At 41.4% G+C, this 21,476-nt stretch overlaps 1 protein-coding gene across 4 annotated transcripts in view; it reads left to right on the forward strand.

Moving 5' to 3' along the window:
• LOC110046836 (fibrocystin-L-like) overlaps positions 1-21,476 on the forward strand; it is a 46,427-nt gene that overhangs the window by 18,472 nt on the left and 6,479 nt on the right. For 3 of the 4 annotated variants that reach the window (XM_089289310.1, XM_020752550.2, XM_020752552.2), the window contains 29 exons: positions 222-800; positions 1,273-1,752; positions 2,446-2,739; positions 2,853-3,003; positions 3,103-3,626; positions 4,106-4,433; positions 5,299-5,533; positions 5,938-6,115; positions 6,675-6,926; positions 7,127-7,312; positions 7,629-7,935; positions 8,042-8,259; positions 8,753-9,100; positions 9,611-10,225; positions 10,805-10,963; positions 11,274-11,480; positions 11,921-12,247; positions 12,356-12,599; positions 12,844-13,070; positions 13,344-13,569; positions 13,720-14,108; positions 14,402-14,605; positions 15,191-15,831; positions 16,463-17,048; positions 17,622-17,822; positions 18,269-18,538; positions 19,052-19,439; positions 19,817-20,121; positions 20,510-21,184. In XM_089289310.1, coding sequence (XP_089145436.1) covers positions 222-800; positions 1,273-1,752; positions 2,446-2,739; positions 2,853-3,003; positions 3,103-3,626; positions 4,106-4,433; positions 5,299-5,533; positions 5,938-6,115; positions 6,675-6,926; positions 7,127-7,312; positions 7,629-7,935; positions 8,042-8,259; positions 8,753-9,100; positions 9,611-10,225; positions 10,805-10,963; positions 11,274-11,480; positions 11,921-12,247; positions 12,356-12,599; positions 12,844-13,070; positions 13,344-13,569; positions 13,720-14,108; positions 14,402-14,605; positions 15,191-15,831; positions 16,463-17,048; positions 17,622-17,822; positions 18,269-18,538; positions 19,052-19,439; positions 19,817-20,121; positions 20,510-21,184 — 9,744 coding nt within the window. Of the gene's footprint in view, positions 1-221; positions 801-1,272; positions 1,753-2,445; positions 2,740-2,852; positions 3,004-3,102; positions 3,627-4,105; positions 4,434-5,298; positions 5,534-5,937; positions 6,116-6,674; positions 6,927-7,126; positions 7,313-7,628; positions 7,936-8,041; positions 8,260-8,752; positions 9,101-9,610; positions 10,226-10,804; positions 10,964-11,273; positions 11,481-11,920; positions 12,600-12,843; positions 13,071-13,343; positions 13,570-13,719; positions 14,109-14,401; positions 14,606-15,190; positions 15,832-16,462; positions 17,049-17,621; positions 17,823-18,268; positions 18,539-19,051; positions 19,440-19,816; positions 20,122-20,509; positions 21,185-21,476 lie in introns of all 4 variants that reach the window. The other variant, XM_089289304.1, reaches the window with a different exon arrangement.

Here is a 21,476-nt window from a genome sequence, read left to right on the forward strand (position 1 = left end):
GAAAACGGCAGCGGCCGTGGACTTAATACAGAAAAGTCCTTCATAAAACCAGTTTTGTAAGTGGTCCTGTTAGCAGACAGCACATCTTGGTCGTTTTTTTTTTCCTGCCGTAGTTTCGGATTTCATTTAAATAAATTCGTTTAAGTTCAAGACAATTGGCTTGGCAACTTTTTATGAAGATCTTACCTAAATTCCACAACAATTTGTTCTCTTCTCATCAGGGTTCAGTTCAAACGATGACGACAACAAAGTGACAATCGCTGGAATCCCTTGTAAGATAACTTCCTTCTCTCAAACCGAAATCCACTGTACAACAGGACCGCGGACAGGCACGATACAAACCAAGGTACGGGTGGAGGTTGGTAACCGAGGTATTGCGACCCAGGACCTCGCGGACTTCCAGTACATCGATGTGTGGTCGTCGCCGTTCACCTGGGGTTACAAGAGTCCGCCTGGGAAAGGAGACTTCGTTCAGATTCCCAAAGGACAAACAATTCTTCTTGATATGGATACTCCGGTTTTCTCTATTTTGGTCATTAGTGGGGAGTTAATTTTCGATGAGAAGGACCTCACACTAAATGCTGAAAAGATTCTCGTTGCTGATGGCGGAAAACTTCAGGTCGGAACCGAAGAAAGGCCATTTCAACACAAAGCTAAGATCGTTCTGCACGGTCACATGCACAATAAGCGGTTGCCCATTTTTGGAACTAAAGTTTTAGCGGTCAGGCAAGGGACTTTGGACCTGCATGGTAAAGTTGTGCCGATCACGTGGACAAACTTAGCTACGACCGCTTTGCCAGGTTTGTAGGAAAAATAATACATATACGAAAACAGTTCTCTGGTCGGCATATCAATAACAATAAGTGACGTTAGTGATATCATTGCTATTCATTAGAAAAAGTACTAAAACGCCGCTGAATAAAGGAAATTCTTTATAGTACCGTTGTTAATCTTTAGCAAGAACAAACATAAGAACATTGATCGCATGATATAGAAATTTGTTTGCGTCAGCTAAACGTTGTTTTCGTTTAAAAGTTTTAATCAGACTTTCGAAGCCACGTAGTTAATAGGAATCATATGATATTCTTTTGAAATTTATATGGTTTCCATCCATGTCAAACAGCGCAAAAAGAAGAAACCACGCGGGCGCTGTATATAGCTACTGTTAGTCTTTACAGGAGCAGATATCTTGAATTATAACAAGTGACACGCGATTAAATCTCGCAGATTAATTTAATTTTTTATACTGAATTTAATTTATTTTGTACGTAGGTGATAGCCAGCTCGTTTTAAAACATGCTGTGACTTGGGAGATTGGTGATCAAGTGGTACTCGCCTCAACAAGTCGAAGTCAAAAGGAAAACGAAGAATTTAACATAACGAGTGTCTCTAATGATGGTCGAACCATCGGCATCACTCCACCAGTTAAATACCGCCACATTTCTCTTGTTCAAACCATCGCTGGAAGGATTATAGAAACACGCGCGGAGGTCGGGCTTTTGACTCGAAATGTTGTTGTTGAAGGTTCGGAAAATGACGAATGGACCGAAAGCATCCCGGAATGTCCGGATGGTTTCGACCCTGGTATTTTTGCAGTTCAAACCTGTTTCCAGGGACGCTATGGTAAGGCAACGGCAAGCGAGCAGTTTGGAAGCCAGATTATGCTCAACCCAAAAATGCCGAGTGAGGGACTGGTGATTGGTAGACTTTCTTACATCGAGGTGCGCAAAGCGGGACAAGCCTTTGGACTGGGTACGAGTAAATCACTATTTTACTGTACTTCTCCGATCTAATGCAATGGGCAATCGTTTAAATTTATTTTTTTCAGTTGCATTGAGCTTTAGCGCTGGATATTTGGGAATTGTTTAAGTGGATGTACTTTTTAACAAGCACTTTTTCTCCCTTATCTCTTCATCAAAACCAAACGCACCCTTATAACTAAATTTTGCAATCAGAAAGATCGATTTGAGAATTTTTGAAAGAGGTGGGGAATGTTTCTGAAGACAAAGAAGAGCGAAAGAAAACTGGAAGTTTATATCAACTAGTGTTAAGTAATAGTCTCCAAATGACACTGCTTCCGGGATTGCTTCAATTTGATGTTCCCCGATTCCTGTGGTTGATTAGGTCATTGTCATCGTTTCTAATCCCTTCCATGGTTCCAGAGGTTGTGGAACCAGCGGACCTTTTGCTTTTTTGGTTTTTAATACTTCTCTCTCAACTCTCATTTCATTAAAGTTTGACTGCAAACCTCGTTAAATTGCACACTGGCCATTGGGAGTCTTAAGACACATTATCTCGTGTTTCGTTTGTAAATGGCAATAACTCAGTGTGAAGTTGCTACTTTTACATTTGTATGATCGCTGTTTACTTTGCCTATAATCAAATCAAGCGTGAAAATAGCCGTGGCAAAGTATTTAAATGATCTGAATTAACTTCACGTTCCAGGTCGCTACCCAATTCATTTTCACCTGAGTGGTAACGTGACCGGATCTTACGTCCGCGGCTGCGCAATCCATCACACCTTCAACCGTGCCGTGACAGTACATGGCGTATCGGGGTTACTTGTCGAACACAACGTTGCGAACGATGTCATGGGTCACGCATTCTTCATCGAGGATGGAATAGAAACTGGTAACACCATACAGTACAACTTGGGTGTTGCTGTGCGGACATCCAGTACACTTCTGATAACTGATGTCACGCCAGCGACATTCTGGGTGACAAACCCGAACAACACGAGTAAGTACGGTTCATATACTGATACTGTTGTCATCAGTGCAATATATTTCTATGCTTGCGATCGTTCGCTTCCATGTGATTCTCCGGTAAATTCATGTTTTACTTGTTTCCAGTCCGTCACAATGCGGCAGCCGGCGGCAGTCATCATGGATATTGGTACAATTTGCCTACCCACCCGGGGGGTCCCTCGTTCACCACCTCTGTCTGCCCAAGCAATGCACCATTAGGAGAATTTCAGAACAACACGGCTCATTCGTTCGGAAGGTAAAATATTCTTTGATGTCATATCACTCATATGTAACATTCATTTTTAACGCTTACCTGGTAAACTGATTTTATTAAACTGTAACTTCAATCTGTTAGGTATGGCGTGTGGATCTTTAAAGAGTACTTCCCGATGCAAGGAGGAAGTTGTGTTTCGAAAACATCCGCACCCGCCAAGTTCTACACACTGCTTGCCTACAACAACCTTAAAGGCTTCGAGCTCACAAGCGGTGGAGCTATTCAGACAATTAACTTCACTGTGCTAGACAACAAAGAAGCTGGTCTTGAGTTTACCAACCTAGTCGCTCCTTGGGGAGAAAATGGACCTTTAGTGAAGGATTCTCTCGTGGTAGGACATAGCGATGTGAGCGGAGGTCCCTCAACGTGCACTCAAGGAGGACTTGTAGCACCGCAATCTTCGCGCCTCACCGTCTCTGGGACAACGTTCGTGAACTTTGACGCGCCGTCATGCGCTGCACTTCGTGGATGCTCATTCTGCCATGCGAGAGAGGGAGGTTTCACTACGAGATTCGAAAAAACACAGCTGATAAACTCGCCAAACAAGGCAGCCTTCAAATGGGAACACGAGAGCGTCTTTGAAGATCTTGATGGAACTTTAACAGGTTAGCGTGCGATGTTGATTATTAAAGAAAGCTTAAGCTTTGATTAAGTCGACAAAATAATAACCTCTTACTAACCGAGCGCGAGGGCCGTACCGTGGAATATTGGCCCAAGGTCGTGACATTACGGACCGAGCGAAGCGGTTGGCTTAATGGTTTAGCACGCGCCTTCTGTCAGTTGGTATTTTCAATCATGCTATAATTTGTAATAGTTGTTTCGTGTGTTCAGTTGAATGGATGCCTGACGACCAGTTACATGAAGCTCAAAGTTAAATGCGTGACTATTATGATCATACATCTGCATTTACAACTGTTATGTAGCAACTCTCCAGTGCCTTAGAGAGACTAGACAAGTTATACTTTTCATTCACAATTTTCATTAGTTTTTTTTCTAAACAGCAGCAATTTATCTTAGATTTAAAAGCAATAGAAAATTTCGCCGCAAGGCCTGGTGTTAACGAAGCTTTGCTATCACACTTCAGGTTTGTCAGGAGGAGGGAGTGTTGTCCCTTCAAACCCCAATCTTCCTCCAAATCACTGTTCTCAATCTCCCAACGCAAGTGTAATCCACGTTTCCGGAAGTGTGTGTGACTCGACGGTGCGTTTCCGCCGGATGTCCTGGAACAAAGCGCTCCCAAGTTCCCTGCTTTATCGTGACGCTCTGTTAACAAATGAACATGGAACAAGCCGAGTTCCCTGGGAATTTATGAGGCTTACTCACAATCAAGGCTGGATGGCGACCGTAATTCTGGGACAAAACTATAATTTTAGTTTTGACAACGCTCCTCAGCTCACCAACATTTCATACAGGTATAGTTGCGTAAGAAAATAAAACTTCTCGATAGCAGATGTGCCTTGTTCATTAATGCGTCGCCTCATAGAAACTGTAACGTAAAAAGCGACTCTATAATACTGGGTCTGTGATCAAGCAGTGGGGTAATGTAGTGGAATCGTTGGGCTGTAAAGTACATTGTTCAGGGTCGGGTTGTTCAGAAGCCGGTTAACGCTTACCCAGGATTAAAAGTTAACTGAAGGATATTTTTTTCTTGTATACAAATGTTTTTCATTGTTTATGTTTTGTGTATTTTGAGATTATTCGAACTCAAAACAGAAGGCCAAACAATACAAACAGAAATCCTCATCGCAAAACAAAATTCTCCCTTATCCTGGGTTTGCTTAATCGGGCTTTGAGCAACCCGGCACAGTTGTGCAAGTCGTTCCCATGGTAGTTTATCCTTAACTCGTAATGAGATGTTCGTCTTTTTTGCTCAAAAGGGCCCATATTATGGGAAGATTTTCGACAAGGTAGTATCATTTATTCCTACTTTAACCTGGTTGTGACTCTGTTAAGTTCTGTTATACCTGTCTGCACGATAGTATAGCAAAGGTCGTTGACAGTCCCTCTCCATCTTACTCTATCCTGCGCAAGTTAAACCAGGTTGTGCCAACTATAGCTGCATTTCGTTATCTCAGCCTCCACACTCCTGCGCCATATGTTTCATGCCCAGAGCCGTTCCTGGGATTCTACCTCAGTGCCTGTATTTAAACAGTACACATAAAATTGCCGTTGTATGACTATAAGAGATCAGCCTTGTTTCCTTCTATGGTTAGCCACAGCTGATGCTCCCCGTTAGTGCTAATACTTGTATTTCTTTTCTCGTGTTTCTCGTTTTAGTGGGGCACTCTATGAATTTAATGCCGAGGACTTCATCTGGATGACTCACCCCATGAAACAGGATCCAGATATGATATCTATAACTGGCAAGTTTGTCAACATGTCCAGCGGTATACCGTCTTCAGACAATGCGTCAAATGGCGACTGGTACTACAACAACTTCACCAAAGCACTGACTTACATCGTATCAGGAAAGGGAGCAGCGGGACTTGTTGACCGAAATATTAACATGCACGTGAGTATATCGCTTCATCATCAGTCATTGGGCAGGGATAGCGACGTAATGAGAGGGCTCGCCTCCCCCAGTGTGGCTCGGGTTTAAATCCGGTTCCGTGCCATACGTGTGTTGAGTTTGTTGTTGGTTGTTGCCTTGCTCTGAGGGTATTTCTCCGTGCTCTCGGGTTTTCTTCCCTCCAAAAAAACCAACACTCCAAATTTCCAATTCGACCAGGATAGAGGACCTGCATGAAAACCAGCCAAGGCTAACGTGGCTTCCTCTCTAAATATTGTAATGTATTTATTGTTCCTTTCCTATTTTATATAAAGCACTTTGATGATATTTTTTTTTGTCGAAAGGTCAGCATAAATGTCCTTGGTATGATCCACTGTTGACTTAACTAAGACACTTAACATCTCTAGGTTGTACGTTGCTATTTCAAGAACTGTATCAAACCAATTCCACCCCCACCCCCTGAGAAACGTCCCTTAGTATTTGCTGTGTGGTCAGACCCGGACGCCTGGTACGGAACAGAGCCTGGATATGGAGGCCACAACAAACAGCTGCCTCAAGACGGAGATGACGTCATCATCCAACAGCGTACGTCACACAGAAAACTAGAGCTTTTTACTTATAGTTTTTTGGAAGTGTTTTTTTTTTCTTTTTTCTTTTTTGCAATATGGTTAAAACCAGCGAGAGGTTTGCTAAAATTTTGAAAACTTGAAAATATTGAAATTTGCGAAACCTAAGGACTATAGTATAATAAAAACTTTGTGCCATTCCATAAAGAAAGTTAAAAGCTGCGTAGGGCTAGAATTAATGGTGGTTTTACGTGAATTCGTACCTATTTATTAAGGTGTCGTTAATGGAATGCTGTCGCTTTAATTTGTACGTGCGATGATTCGACATGTTGCAATAACGTCCTGTTCGTTTTCTTATTTGAGCAATTGCTTTTGAGTTTGGTTTACTGCTAAGACAGTTTCATAATTTAGAAACGATTTACTTTAACAGCGTTCGTGAGACAGGCAAAAAGCGTTTAAAAATAAACTTTATGTAAATTACTATGCATTGTTTAATTCCTTCATTTGTTCTTAGTTAACTTGAGTGGTTAATTAATTACACGTATAAATAAATTAATTATTAATGTTTGTTTGTTTAGACTGGTGGATGGTAGCGGATACTGAACTCCCTTACATGAGAAAACTCTTCATATACGGCACACTAGAACTAGAACCTTACATGGACTTTGTCCTCAACGTAACGGACATCGTGATTGGTCAAGGAGGTAACCTCATCATTGGCTGGGAAGATCAACCAATGACTGGCAATGTATTAATTAGTCTTAACGGAAATATGGACAACCCAGACATTCCGGTCCAAGGTGGTCCTAATATTGGTTCTAAAGCTATAGGTAAGTATTAGAGTTGCATGTTGATTCTTGTAGCAAATGAAATGACCTTATAGAGTTCTAGATCAACTTTTAGTCAAATTCTTTAACTCTTTCCAAACGGCTTAAACACTTAAATTCCAGCGCATTAAATGGATGTTCGACTATAAACAATTGACGATTCCTCAAAAGCAACTAATTCAAAATAACCTTCTCTTTCCAAGGTGTGTTCGGGAACTTGGAGATCCACGGCCTAAATAGATCAGTGTACTGGACCCGACTCAGCAAAACCGCTGACCCAGGAAGCAACGTCATCTATTTGCAAGAGGCGGTGGACTGGAAATCAGGGGAGGAAATTGTCATTGCACCGACTTCGTTTGAACCCTACGACACTGAAATCTACAAGATAGGTACGCTGGCCACTTATTTTGGTGAATGGAAAACATAGTATGAGCCAAAGTGTTGCTTGGTTTTGGTTCTAGATAGTGGCTGTCGTATATGATCATTTCTCCCCCTTTAGTTTGCGGCTTCTCTAGTTCCCTCATGAAAAGACGTGTGAATTTCGCTTGTCAAACGCGGAATTTCAATGTCAACCCATGTTTGTTTTCTACCAAGTCGACTTCGAATTGAAGAGGGTAGAGATGGACAGTGTAACAATCCAATAAATAGGAAAGTGTTTTTGAGTAAAAATTGCATTTCGCCGTGTAATCTCGTTTTCCTTTTCAGTTAACGTCTACCATGATCGCAAAACCCTTGAACTGAATGATACCCTGAAATACAGACACATTGCCGAGTCATACACCACAGGGAACTGGAACTACACATTAGCCGCTGAGGTGGGACTGCTGACCAGGAACATCGTGATTGAGGGCGCTGATGATGCCGATCAAGTGCTTGATAAACAGTCGTTTGGAGGTCGCCTCTTGATTGGTTCATTTGAAGGCATGGAGTCAACTAACCGAAGGGTTCGTGTGGAGAATGTTGAATTTCGCCATTGTGGACAGGAAGGGTGGCCTGATTACTTTGATCCAAGGTAATAAAAAATATGGCATAGAAATGTAATGGATGTGTTGACTGGAAAGGCGCGCCTTAATTATGTGCAACGAATAACCGAAAATTTGACTTGTTTTCTTTTAAAGATATTCACTGGCAATCTTGGATGCCGGAAATCTGAAGTCATCTTACATCCGGGGTAATTCATTCCATGACGGATTCAACACTGCTATTGGTGTATTTGGGACAAATGAGTTAACTGTTGTCGATAACGTCATTCACCACACAGTCGGCTCGTCCGTTAGAGTCTGGGGCAGGAATAACAAAGTTCTCCATAACTTGGCTGTATTGAGCGTTTCACCAGGTATTACAATCATGTGACTGTATTGTTTGAATCCTAATTCTGAGCTGTTTAAGACTGTTCACGATAACGTTGAAGATTGCGAGCGGATTATGAATCGCGTAACAACCCCTCTCCATTTACTTCATGGTCAGATGTTTCGAAAGTTTTTTTTTTTTCTTAATCAGAAAAGGTCTCTAAAATCGATCGGAACGAGTAATGTACCTGTTATGAAGAGCAGGAGAAGAACGCAAGAACTTTATGTTCACAAGAGTTTGATTCCAAAGGAGGGCTGTTATCTATTTTTATTAGTCCTAATGGCTTCCTAACATAACTTGTATAGCAATAAATCCACGGAACCTAAATTCTTGAGCTTCTATAGATCTAAATTCTCAAACTATCGATTATTCTAGTTTTAGGTCGGAGTATGCTTGTCTCTTCAACACCGTGCTGAACGTCAAATATCAAACGTATATCATATGTAGTAAAGTAACTGATGTGCTATTTTATACAATAGCGACCTACAAAGGGAGATACGAGGTGAATAACAAACTCTGGCATGCTTCCTTTGACATCAGCAAGGCATCCAATATTGTTCTTCGAGATAATGCGGCAGCTGGAAGCGAAAGGGTTGGGTTCCACATCCGGGGTGAAAGTTGCTATGGAGATAAGTCTGAGGAACGATGGGAAGCTAACTTTGCTCACACCACCCTACACGGGATCCACATTGGCTTTAACGACGGACTGCCTGACTGTCTCAAGATCGCTCATTTTGTTCTTTGGAAAAGCTGGGATTTTGGCGTGTTTGGTTATCCAGCCTCTCGAGTTATTATTCAGGATACAGTTGTTGCTGATAATAACTTAGGTGAGGAGAGTTAAGAAGTTGCGCCAGTTTTAACGTTTTCGAAAACATGACCTCTATTTTTGCTCATTACTTCCTCCTTCTATCATTTATCGACAAAAGACAAGAAGATGACATTTCTAACTATTGGGATTGAACTATATCGGATTTTAGAGAGTTAATTAACAAAAACAAAATGTTCTGGGTTTGATCTAATTAGCTGCCAGAGGAAACGTTTTATTCTTATGAATATTGGTTACGAAGGACATAAAAAAGGTTTTTTTTTTCGTTCAGAATGGTTAATTTGAAAACGAGGGCTATACTGTATTGAATGAGTAATCCACCCATATTAAAAGTATGATAAACGGTAGCCTTTCTCAATAGCGAAGTATTTCGGTTGTCAGCAATCGAATCTGACAGTAAATGAGCATCTTTAGAGTAGAGTTAGCGAAGGCCTTACGCTTCCACTTTAAAATTGATTATACGCTTAATTGTATTCAAACATAATTTTAGTAATACTGTTGTTATATCCAGGAATTCACGTTAACGTCTGGAGTCCTCCCGCTCTCTCTCACAAAACCGCTGACAAGTTTGTTCGCCTTGACCGAGTCCTAATTGTCGGTACCAGTCCCAGTTTTGACTGCGTCAGTGACTCGGTTGTGCCTCGAAACTCCGCCATCACGAAGCCACTCCGCGCGCCGCGCTCAAAAGGAGGCGGCCATATTGGTTTTATGCTGACAACGTTTTCGTCATCAACTAGCCTGGCACCAAAGTCACCCTGGCACAGTGTAGAGAGTTATCCAGCAATACGAGGCGTTGTTGAACTTAACAACGTTGGATTCGCGCATTTTGGCACAAAGTGTGGTCACGACAGTGTGGCATTAACAACTAATCCTATGTCTCCAGATGCCTTCCATCCAGTCGAGACAAAAGCCATCTCTTTGTATAATGTCGATAACGACAAGTTATTTTATATAACACCATCAAATATCGGGTGGATAAACCCTTCTGACTGTATCGATATGGACTGTGATGGCGCCAAACACGTGCTCATCAAGGATCTGGATGGAACTCTCACTGGTGCTTCCGGCGGAAGTGTCATTTCCAAGGCTGAGTACGAGTGGAATGGAGATCCAAGGAGAGGCCTAGGTATGAGATTACTACAGAAATTGTCTTATCTGCCGTGACAGGGAAACAGTGCAAACTCAGCAATTCACACAACTCCAGCTAGTATTAGTAAAGCGATCTTTCAACATGTGATCAGGAGTTGTAGCTGGCACTGTCTCGTGCTGTTTTATCCTGTATCTGTATTTTTTTGTGAACACATACTCAATAGAGTGGAATGGTTATGAAACTCGACAAAGTTCTTTGTCGTATGTTTTTGTTCTCTCTATTTTGGCCTTGACCGTGCACAAACACAATAGTTGTTTACCACTGACCGAGGAACTAACCAATAGAAATGTTTTGATTACGTAACTCATGCATAGTGTATGAACGAAAAACAAAAGATTGTGCACGGTCGTGGACCTTCCAACATAAACCTTGGCATTTTGTTTGCTCCTCTTATGTTTGCCGGGCTTCATAACCATTCCCCCCTATTAACTATGGTAAACACGTGCATTGTATTTAATTAACTTCGACTACTTCAACCGAAATGCTCCTCTTAAACTAACAAATGAAAAAGGAATTTATTAATTATCTAACAAGGTTAATATTTCCATTTTTCAGGCGATTACCGTATACCTAGAGGTTTCCTGACGTCATTAGATAGTTCACGTCTGAACGCCTCTGTCGTTGCACCGCATCACGGGATTGTGCGAGGAACGCGTGCGCAGAGCTTTTGCTCGTGGAATTCTGCATGGAATGCGTACAATTGTACCAGTTTGGGTAAGAAATGAATGCAGCAAGTATTATGGTGAAGTAGCCTTGGAACAAGTATCACTCACCTTGTAACCAATTTTTGTTGAAAAGTACTTAAATTCTCTTAAGATTATTTTCCTTTGACTAAAATTAAAATATATGGTATCCACTAACGCTGAAGTTCGACCTCACACTCACAGTTATTTTTTGTGTTTGAGGTAAATATATTCGAACTTCACAGTACATGAAGGTGAAAAGAACAGTAATTAGTGCGCAGAAAAAGTTCATACAAGTAAGAAAACAATTCTTGTTGACACCATCTCTTCTTTCCCTATAGACTATCACATGTTTGTCATCGAGAGTTTGGACGCTGACACAGAACTTCGCAGACTCTCTCCAGTTGCTTTGTCATCCAATGGCTATACCGATCTGCTGAATGGACCAATGGATCATGGCTGTTGCTTTGGATACGCGTGCATGGAGCGAATATCCACATTCTTCTCTATTGTGGCAACCCAAAACAACTATACTGTCTATTTCACAGGTGAACATATTTACAATCATTGAATCTCCACCGGAATCTCTTGAGTAAAGTTTACTTTCATTCCAATAAAAAGGCAGACTCAAGGATCAATTTTTGCTTTAAAACGGAAGCAGTGGTTTAGTTTGCTCCTGTTTAGTTTAAACCTGTACACTTTAACAGTGTGCAAGAACAAATGTTCAGGCTTACCCTTGGGGTAAGCTTTAGCTATGATGTACTGGCCCGAAAATCATTTTCACTACGTAGTGTAATGTGAATTTCGTCAACATTTTCCCAACAAATATTACTTGTCCATCGGGTGACGAGCAGAATCCATTAGCCGACTAGACAATCCACTAGTCCGGGCTATCGGACAGGACTACCTTTGCACATTGTTTCGTCTACATCTTTTCGATAACATTTTTGTATAGCTGCTCATTGTTTGGCTGATTTTCCCTCTTCAGGCACCAATCCTCAAAGTCTCCGACTGACTTTGCTAAACGCAGACAGCTCTCAAGCCCTGCGCGTTGCCATTTGGTACACCACACCCCAACGGTTGGACGTATACCGCGCAGGTGTCTACATGTACCCGACTAATGCTAAACTCGATGAACAGAACTTCAGCTACAAAAAGAAAGACCCCAATCTCCCGGATGACCAGTTTGAGCCTCCGCTTACAAGCAACAGCGGAGCTAACTACTACGATCGAGAAAGCCAACTGTTTTATGTAGTGGTTAAAGGAAATGTCGCTGTGGACATAAGAACTGCTCCTGTTGTACAAGTCAAACTTGGTAAGAATAGAATGAAAGCTGGAACTATCAAAAACCTCTGTATTCTCTTAATATTCCTTGATATGGCTCTCAAATTGTTTAATGCAAAGACTGAATTTTTTCTCTTAGGAAGCAAACCTGTTCATTTCAACGACTTTTTTGAAAAGAATTTAATCCAAAATCTGGCCTCTCTTCTTAATATCGACGAGTCCCGCATTCGGGTGGTCGAGATCGTAAATGCTGCCGGGAGCTCACGAAGACGTCGAAGAGAACCCGACGATAAGACGATGACCGTCACTATCGAGATCGGTGATCCGCCGCTGCCTAGCATTGCTTACACGCCAGAGGACAAATTTGTCCCTGAAAATTCAAGGTTAGTGAGATACCCCACCTTATGTACGAACGTTTTCATTTCAAAGTTCGTAAGCAAAATATTTTCCAAGTATTTATGTGATGTCGCTCACATTACTTTTAAGGGAGTTGACGTCAAAATCAAAGGGATTTGATGGTTTTGGTTTTTCTTCAGACTTCTCTCTCAGTTGATTTTTGGGAATCAGGAATGGCATTTTGTAGTCATTTCAAATACCTGTTATTTACGAATTTTATTTCTTTCATAGTTTCACCACCGCTCCTCCAGTTACCATAACAACCACAGCCTTACCAACCCAGAACCCCACAGATCACTACGTTGCTCTCCAGTCGTTAGCGTCGAAAGCTGTCGAGGTAGCCCAGACAGGTCGCATGGCTTCCTCACTCAAACTCGACATGGTATCGATTGAAGTCACGGATCCCGAACCTCCTCGAAAACTCCCGAAAGGATGGACACGAGCCACGCCCGCAGAGGGTAAAGACATAGAAATAAAGAAAGAGAGCGCGCGTGTTTACATATTCTGATTCAAACAGCCGTGAAAGTTTGGGAAATTTTGAACATTAGGATTTCAAAATCATTTTCGAATTCTCCAAAACTTTCCCAAGTTTTTAAGCTGTGCAAATAAGAATGAGTGACTATATCCCATTCCTTTTAGAAATTCAACAAAATTTTACAAGGCTTCTTCAATTGTTTTCTCAAGAAAGCAATGATGTTATGGAGTTATTGACTCGCTAACTGTTTTTTTAGCGGGACCAAAGAATGGTACATGGCGGTTTGATCAGGTGGTGTCCATGAAAGAAGGCAACAAGACCAATCCAGTTCATGATTACCTGATTCCTGTTCGACTGATTGTGATGCAAGAGCCTCAAGGAGCCAATGAAACTGTTCCCTTCCAAGTTCAACCAAAGCTTATGATGGTCGACAAGCTTAACCGCACTGTACGCACGCTGGGACATGGGTACCAGGGACAGTGGTACGTAGGTCTAAGTGTTTTGTCCTCATTGCTCATCTTTTTCATTTACAGACTTTCCCATTCTTATTTCCAATGAAAACGTATCTCTTTTGCATTGCAAACTAATGAATACATCGAGCTGAGTTTGATTTTATTCTGAACATTTGACAGGTATGTGACAGCGTTCATCAAGAATGGAAGTGGAGATCCTGATGCCTTGTTAGGCGGAAATATAACTGTACCTTTCTCTGATGGCTGGGCAAACTTTACCAACCTGAACATCAGCCACAATGGCACCGATTACGTCTTAGAATACAACATAACCTTCCCCTTTAAAGCAAACTTTACAGCTCTGTCAGAGCCGTTTGAGGTCAAGGAGCGAGTCTTGTACTTCACACTTGTTAGTCACCCACGTAATGCCAACGAAACTGTTCCTTTTGGTCAGCAGCCTTTGGTAGAAGTCCGCGACGCTGCTAACGGAGAAGTGGTGACGAATACTGGATGGAAGGGCAGGAAGTGGATTTGCAAGGCGTCTTTAGTGAATCCTCAGAACCATAAAGGTAAACTTTATGAACACATTTTAAGACAGAAATCACATGCAGGTAAACTCACTGGTGAGAATGTTTGACCTTAATAGAATCCACTGCATAGTCTGAGGTACTCTGTCTGATAACACCAATCTTTTGTAGCGAGTTGGTAATAGAATAACCACCATTTATAAGAGACAACGACGTGAAAAAGTTTTTTTTTTCATTTAATTTATGGAATTTATTCTTTTGTAAAAGTAGCCGTTTATCCACAGAAAGGGATAAATTCGATTTTCGTCTTGTTTCGTTTTGTTGTCCATTAACAGGAAAGCTGCACGGATTAGCCAGTGTAGAGTTTTCCGCCGGTATTGCGTCCTTCAGTGATCTCTCTATTGATCATGAAGATAAGAACTATATCCTTAACTTTGAAGCTTTCACTGTTGCACCATCTCGATACCAGTTCTCTATCAATGCTACTCCATTTGATGTGAAAGAGAGGGTCCTGGAACTGGTTATAACTCAACAACCAGGTAAGGCCTGTGCTAAAACGCTCTCTTCTCTTGTTATTTCAAGTACAGTTGCACCTCCACTAAAGGTCACCACTTAAAAGCAGCTAGGATTTCTTTTTCACTTTAACCTTAATGAAATATCACTCTACCGCCTGATCTCTTCAGCGGCCGGTTGATTCTGCCTCCGTTTGGACGTTGAGCAAGGTTTATTTCTAGTATTTCAAAAATGCTGTGCTTCTAAGGATGATTACACCCATTGCTCAGCTTATACCGGTTGTTCACATATATTCTTCTGATGTTTAATAAAGAGAGGCAGTTATCATAACTTAGTTTTATCTAATAATTCGGAGATTCGCTTTAACTGTTAAGTCACTGTTATTCTTAGCTGTGATCAACATTAAATGTGTCCGTTTTCCGCCTTTGGCAGTCAGGCGATACTTCTCGTGTCAGACTCCGTCGCTTGTCTTGTCGATTATGTTTCGCACTTCAAGGCAAGTCTTCATTGTGTACAATTGTAACTTCTTCCTCCCATTGGTTAACTGTATAGGTACATAGAGCCTTTGTGTCCTCTTACGTTAAAAACTTGTGTTTTTAAAAATCCTCCAGGTGACTGTAATGACACCGTTCTATGTGGTTCTCAACCTATCCTCGAAATCCGAGACACAGCTACGAACACTCTGGTCGGGAATTTAGGCTGGCGCAATAGAACCTGGACGATTCGAGCATCCATGGAACAGGGAGCTGGAAACGAGGTACTAATCGGCGAAACTCAATTCCAGATCCCAAGCTCTGGACGCGCGGAGATTTCAAACCTGAGTTTTTATGACGTTGCGTCAGGCTATCGAATGAAATTTAACGTGACTGTCACTCCGTACTCTCAAGCTTACTCGGGACTCTTTGCCATATCAAAAACTTTCGATGTAACACCACGGCAGTTCTATCTGAAGGTTGTCACGCAAGTGGCGAATGCGAATCAGTCAGTGGTATTTGGCACGCAACCTGTTGTGGAGGTACGCGACTTGGGGACAGGAAGAAAAGCCACGCCCCTGAAGTCTCCTTGGTGGGTGGCCGTGTCACTTTACTCTAATCCGAAGCTGGGACAGTCATTCCTAAATGGAACATTCAATGTTTCAGTAGTCAACGAGCGAGCTGTGTTTACAGACCTTCTTGTGACATTGTATGGGGTTGGTTATGTGTTGAAGTTTGAGTCAAGGTACGGCCACAGTGTACTGTCAGCTCCTTTTGAGGTAAGTGACTTTGGCTCAGTCCAAGCACCGTTCAGTCTTCTGCAGCAAGTACATTTTACAACAATACCTTGCGAACCTAACACAGCCTACTACGCAAGATATTTCTGCAATACTTTTCCTTGCGTATGCTAGGTTTGTAGTTGTTTGAACGTTTGAGCGTCGTTGAGGCTTTTGTGCATTAATGGAGTAAACAGAGTATATGTACCAGTCGCCATCTTTTTCCTAGGCTACAGGAGGATTAATAGTTGACATCATGTGATTACAGTCGACGTTTATTTCTTGACCATGCTCACCTCAAATTCTTGTATACTTTATTGGTTAGAATGTTGATAAAAGACTCAGTTCTGATAATGAAACTTCAAGGCATTATGTTGATTATTTATCTCCCAAAGGCCGATTCGTCCTCGTTTATTCAGTTGTCTAATTAGAAACAACGCAAACACTTTCTTTTGTACAGGCTTATTCATCTACTTTGGTGGTGCTACTTCTGCTGTTGTTGTCACTGTTGTATTTGTAATCTAAGTAAATAGGACTTCAAATGTGCTACTTAGAAAACGTCTATATAGTTTTAAAGTTAGCGTAGTTTGTTTATTGTAACAAGCGTATCCTATTTTTCTCTTTTTTTGTTTAGGTCCACTACGTCAATGACTACTCTCCAGTCTTCACCAGTCGCAATTACAGTGCTACTATCAACGAAGGTGTAGCGATCGGTTATCAGGTCATCAACATCCATGCCACGGACAATGACACAGGAAGCCAGGGTGACGTCTTCTATGCACTGAACGGGGGAAACATCGGCAGCAGCTTCAACATCAACAGAACCTCCGGTGCCATCACCACCGCCGGCAAAGTAGACCGTGAAACAACCGCTGTATACAGCTTCATTGTAAAAGCTTTCGATGGAGCTGTTGAAGAAAAAGTTCGTTTCACCGAGGAGCACGTTATGGTGTATATTCTCGACCTTAATGACAATGCTCCAGAGTTTACCAACGATGGCCTCACTTCTTTCGTAAAGGAAACCGCTGACATCAATGACGTCATTCTTCGGGTGGACGCACTGGACCGTGACGCGGGAGAAAACGCTGTGTTGCGATTTTCAATCATATCCGGGAACAGTGATGGTTATTTTGACATCAACCCTGCTACAGGGGACATTTTTGTGAACAGATCGCTTGACCTGGAAGGATCAGCCCCACCTCTTCTAAACTACAGCTTAGGTAAAGTTAGATTTTAAAAATATATCAGAGCAAATTGACGTATTTACGAGTCAAAAAATGGCATTACAGTTTCTTTTTGTTAAATGCGCGTCACAGATGAGCAACGTTTGTCATTATCAGCAAAACAATGCATTTAATGGGCCAAGTGCTCAAAGATTATTTGCATTAAAAGTTTAATTTCAAATTTAACTCTTTTGGAAGGGAAGTACAATGAATCTTCTAATTTTGATATCCGTTGTTGTTAGAATTGTAGAAATGCTAAAATAATCGTATAATCTTGCCTAAAATGAAACATTGGATCTTTCTGTGCTTGGCTCTTTATGTCGAGGAACTCCTTGAAGAAAAGCGAGCCTCAAGTATCCAGAAATTATCATGTGAAAATGTTGAGCAAAAAGGACTCTTGAAGTTGTTATCCTTTGCCGCATTTATTACAAACCTTGAATTATAAGAATTGTCTCGTATGATTCTATGCCGTGCACATAGCCAGTTATGTTTTGATATATTAAAGGTTAACTTGTTTACCGGGTCAACCCTAGCTTATCTAATATACCAATGCCAATTGGTCAATTTCAGGTATTAACGTGACCGACCAAGGCTTACCCGCGCTGAGTAACTTCACTGTCGTTACAATAAGCATCTCGCCCGTCAATGAATTCTCGCCCCAGTTTACTCACAATCAATCGGTCTCGGTTATCGTGAAGGAAAATCAGCATCCTGGAAATGGTCTGGTGTTGTTTGACGTCAATGCTGCAGATAAAGATTTTGGAGAGCAAGGTATGTAAACTGGGAGATAGATATCAAGGTTAAAGAGAGATTTTTAATTAGCAATTACTAAACGGAAAACTTCTCGCCCACAAACCATACTGAAATAGAATATTTTTTCTAAGACCCTTCGAATATGATTTTTAAAAACGAGCTTTACAAACGATCAAAAACATGATTCAGTAAATACAAAAGGTTGTAGTCCAGTTCCACTTACACCTTTTTGTGTATTTTTGATCCTTAAGAGTTTTACTAACAACACAGACTTTAGAGCAGCGATCGCTTATGCTTCGCTTGGGGTCAATATTTTGATGTTCCACTCTTTGATTACACCTACCTCGGTAAAGAGTGTACAACCTTTTTGAGTCTGTGATAAGGATGGTAAGTTATGTTCAACTCAGTTACAGTTAAGGCGCAGTCAATTTCAACTATTCCTTTTTTCTGTAATCTGTCCTCAGGAAAAGTTCAGTATTCCATTTACGACGGTAACAATGACAGCAAATTCCAGGTGAACTCGTCTTCTGGTGTCGTCATGTTGATGTCATCACTGGATTATGAGGCCGCACCTCTCCGTACATTGATAATCCGTGCGTCGGACAGTGATCCTGGCGGTCATGCGCGCTACACTGATTTCTACCTGCACGTGCACGTTGATGATGTGAACGACAATGCTCCTGAGTTTGCTGGTAGTGTAGTCACTGTACTGGTGCCTGAGACTCTGTCAGTAGGTAAGGAAATTTTTTGGCTTGCTTGTTGACGCTTGACAATAATTCTAGTACTCTAAATAGGCACTACTAGTATTGCCGTATTTAGATGATGTTCGGTGTTCAAATATGCGTTTGGAAAATTTGCGTGTGGACACTGCGAAAATGACAGATAGAAGAAAAGATTTGAGACAAACCTCAGTCAGAGCGCTCACAAGCTCACCGACAGTTCTTTTGTCAGGTTGTTGTCAGATAGATCATTTAATTTGTAATTTAAGATAATTTACATGTTACGATTTGTCAGCCCGATTAGTTGGCTCACTCAAACATGCTGTGGTTTGTCGGTCTGAATTCGTGGAGACATGATACCCACTGGTCTTCAAAAACGTTGTCGAGTAAGATGGCAAAATAACAATTTGTTACTTCTTCGATGAACCACCAAAAATATTTTTAACAACGTAAGAAATGTTCCATTATATGTTTGTCTTATCCTCGTTTCTGAGTAGTAACGATTGTATTTTAATTCTTCCATGACAGGGAAAGCCGCTGCGAAGATCCAGGCCACTGATCAAGACTCGGGTGAAAACGGCCGTGTGACTTACGTCATCATCTCGGGAAACTCGGACGGGTATTTCAGTCTGAACTCCAACACTGGTGAACTAACAACACTAAGGAGCCTCGATCTAGAGTCCGCTCAAGCCCCTTACCCAAACTTCACGCTTGTAGTAGTAGCAAGGGATCATGGGAGTCCTCAGTTGACTAGCAATGCAACATATGTGTTGATGATCAGCAGCGTGAATGAATTCTCGCCACAATTCACACGTCCCGGGTCTTCCTTACAGATTCCGGAAGATACTGCTGTGGGGGCCATGTTGCGTCACTTGACCGCCACAGATATGGACTTTGGTCCTGATGGATTGGTCACGTGAGTGTATTTTTTTGTTTGTTTGTTTGTTTTTTTCATTTACAATTACTCAGCATTTTTTCGAGTTCAAATAAGTGTGAACAACAGTTTTAAGTTGACGTTACCTCTTGACTTGCTATTCTTGGCTATGGAATTTTATCGTCTAGCCTGCTGTTAATGAAGAGTTTAAACCGCACATAACGATGACAGAAACTCTTTTGATAGGCTACTTAGAAATCCTGATGGTAATTTTTTTCTCTTCTTCTCTTAGGGTCAAAATCTTCATACAACTGTTTTTTTGTTTGTTTGTTTGTTTCTTTTTCTTTTTCTTTTTCTGGTGGAAAAGGCAGAAGCTAAATGATAAATTAATCCTTTTTCATTTTACATTTCTACATCAGATACCAGATAGTTTCTGGAAACGAAGACAGACGTTTCCGTATTGAACCAACTTCCGGAAAAATATTCATTCACGCGCCACTGGATAGAGAGACGAAATCGACATACAGCCTGAAAGTAAAGGCTTTTGATAGGCCCTCTCAAGCAGCCAATCAGAGGTCATCTATTATCTTTGTGAATGTGACACTGACGGATGTTAATGATAACAAACCAGTCTTCAACAAAGGTTCTTATTACGCCGCTGTCATGGAGACTGCGAGCATCGGTGGTGACGTCATCACGGTGCAGGCAACTGATGCTGACGCAGGTTTGGGGATGCGTTTTTTTTTTCAATTTTTTTCAAAACGTTGGACAAATTTTAAGTCAGCGAACACTTTCGAAGACGAGCTTTCATGACATGGTCACGCAACCACTTGGTGACTATGATGACGAGAGAGGTTGTATCAGCCCATGGGAGAAATGAACAGACTTAAAAACTGTAAGGACTAAATAGCTGCCGCAATCTACTCCAATACTTTGCTAATGGAGGCAATGAATGGTTTGAAAACTGAACAGAAAATTTGAGAATTTATGACTTGTTTATGAAGTAAACAAAGCACAAGGCAAGGTTTGGGTTTATGATGTGTACTGTGTCACTTAAAATGCACAGAATAGCTCGTTTTAGTCCTTAATATCTCTACTATGTTATGTTACAGGAGTAAATGGCCAAGTTCAATACAAAATCAAGTCTGGCAACAATCATGAGTTCTTTGACATCGACACTGACACTGGGACAATACGAGTTAAAAACAGCCTCGATCTGGAATCACAAAAACACGTGGATGATTTACTGTACACTCTGACAGTTGAAGCATCGGATAGAGGTCAAGTATCACTTAGCAACGATGTGCGGGTTACCATAGAAATAAAGTGTGTGAACGAGTTCCCGCCAAAGCTACAACATTCCGAAAGTATTTACGTGAAAATCCCAGAAGACACTGCCATTGGCGCGAGAGTTGCAGATATCAATGCGACTGATAAAGACTTTGGCCTAGATGGAATACTCACTTATTCGATAATTAGTGGCAACGAAGACAATAAGTTCGATATCAACCCCAGCACCGGTATCATAACTGTTAAAAACGAGCTCGACTATGAAACTGTTGTGAGATACTCTCTTGTGATACGAGTAAGCGACAACGCTCCACCGGCTCAGCGGCTTTCCACTGTTGCCAAGGTAACAGTTCGGTTGACGAACGTGAATGACAGCGGAGGTGTGGATGTGTTGATAGAGGATGTCCTTAGCAGAATAACGCCGCCAGGGGATCCTGCTGATGTCGCAGGGATACCAATGAGTAGCCCGATATCTGTGGTATTGCTGTATGAAAATGGTAAGTTACAGATTGGAACCAGGGGAGAACGGGCTGGGCTTATATAACTATGACAATAGAAACTTTCATTAGAAGTGAAGAAACAGAAACTATTGCGGAACTTTATCACCAGTTTAAGTGAACAAAAATAACGAATCGATGATTAATTAGATTGCTGAATTTTCCTCTGTTTTCTTCCGGGTGAGAGCCAAGACCTGACGGCTACAACTGACGAATAATTCGGTATTGGAGTGTTAGGGTAACGTTCATTAATACTTTGGAAGTGGCAAGGCTATATGTGATATCAACTGGA

Source organism: Orbicella faveolata, unplaced genomic scaffold (assembly GCF_042242905.1).
Source record: "Orbicella faveolata isolate gen_17 unplaced genomic scaffold, um_ofav_v1 contig_1, whole genome shotgun sequence".
NCBI classification, from domain to species: Eukaryota; Metazoa; Cnidaria; class Anthozoa; order Scleractinia; family Merulinidae; genus Orbicella; species Orbicella faveolata.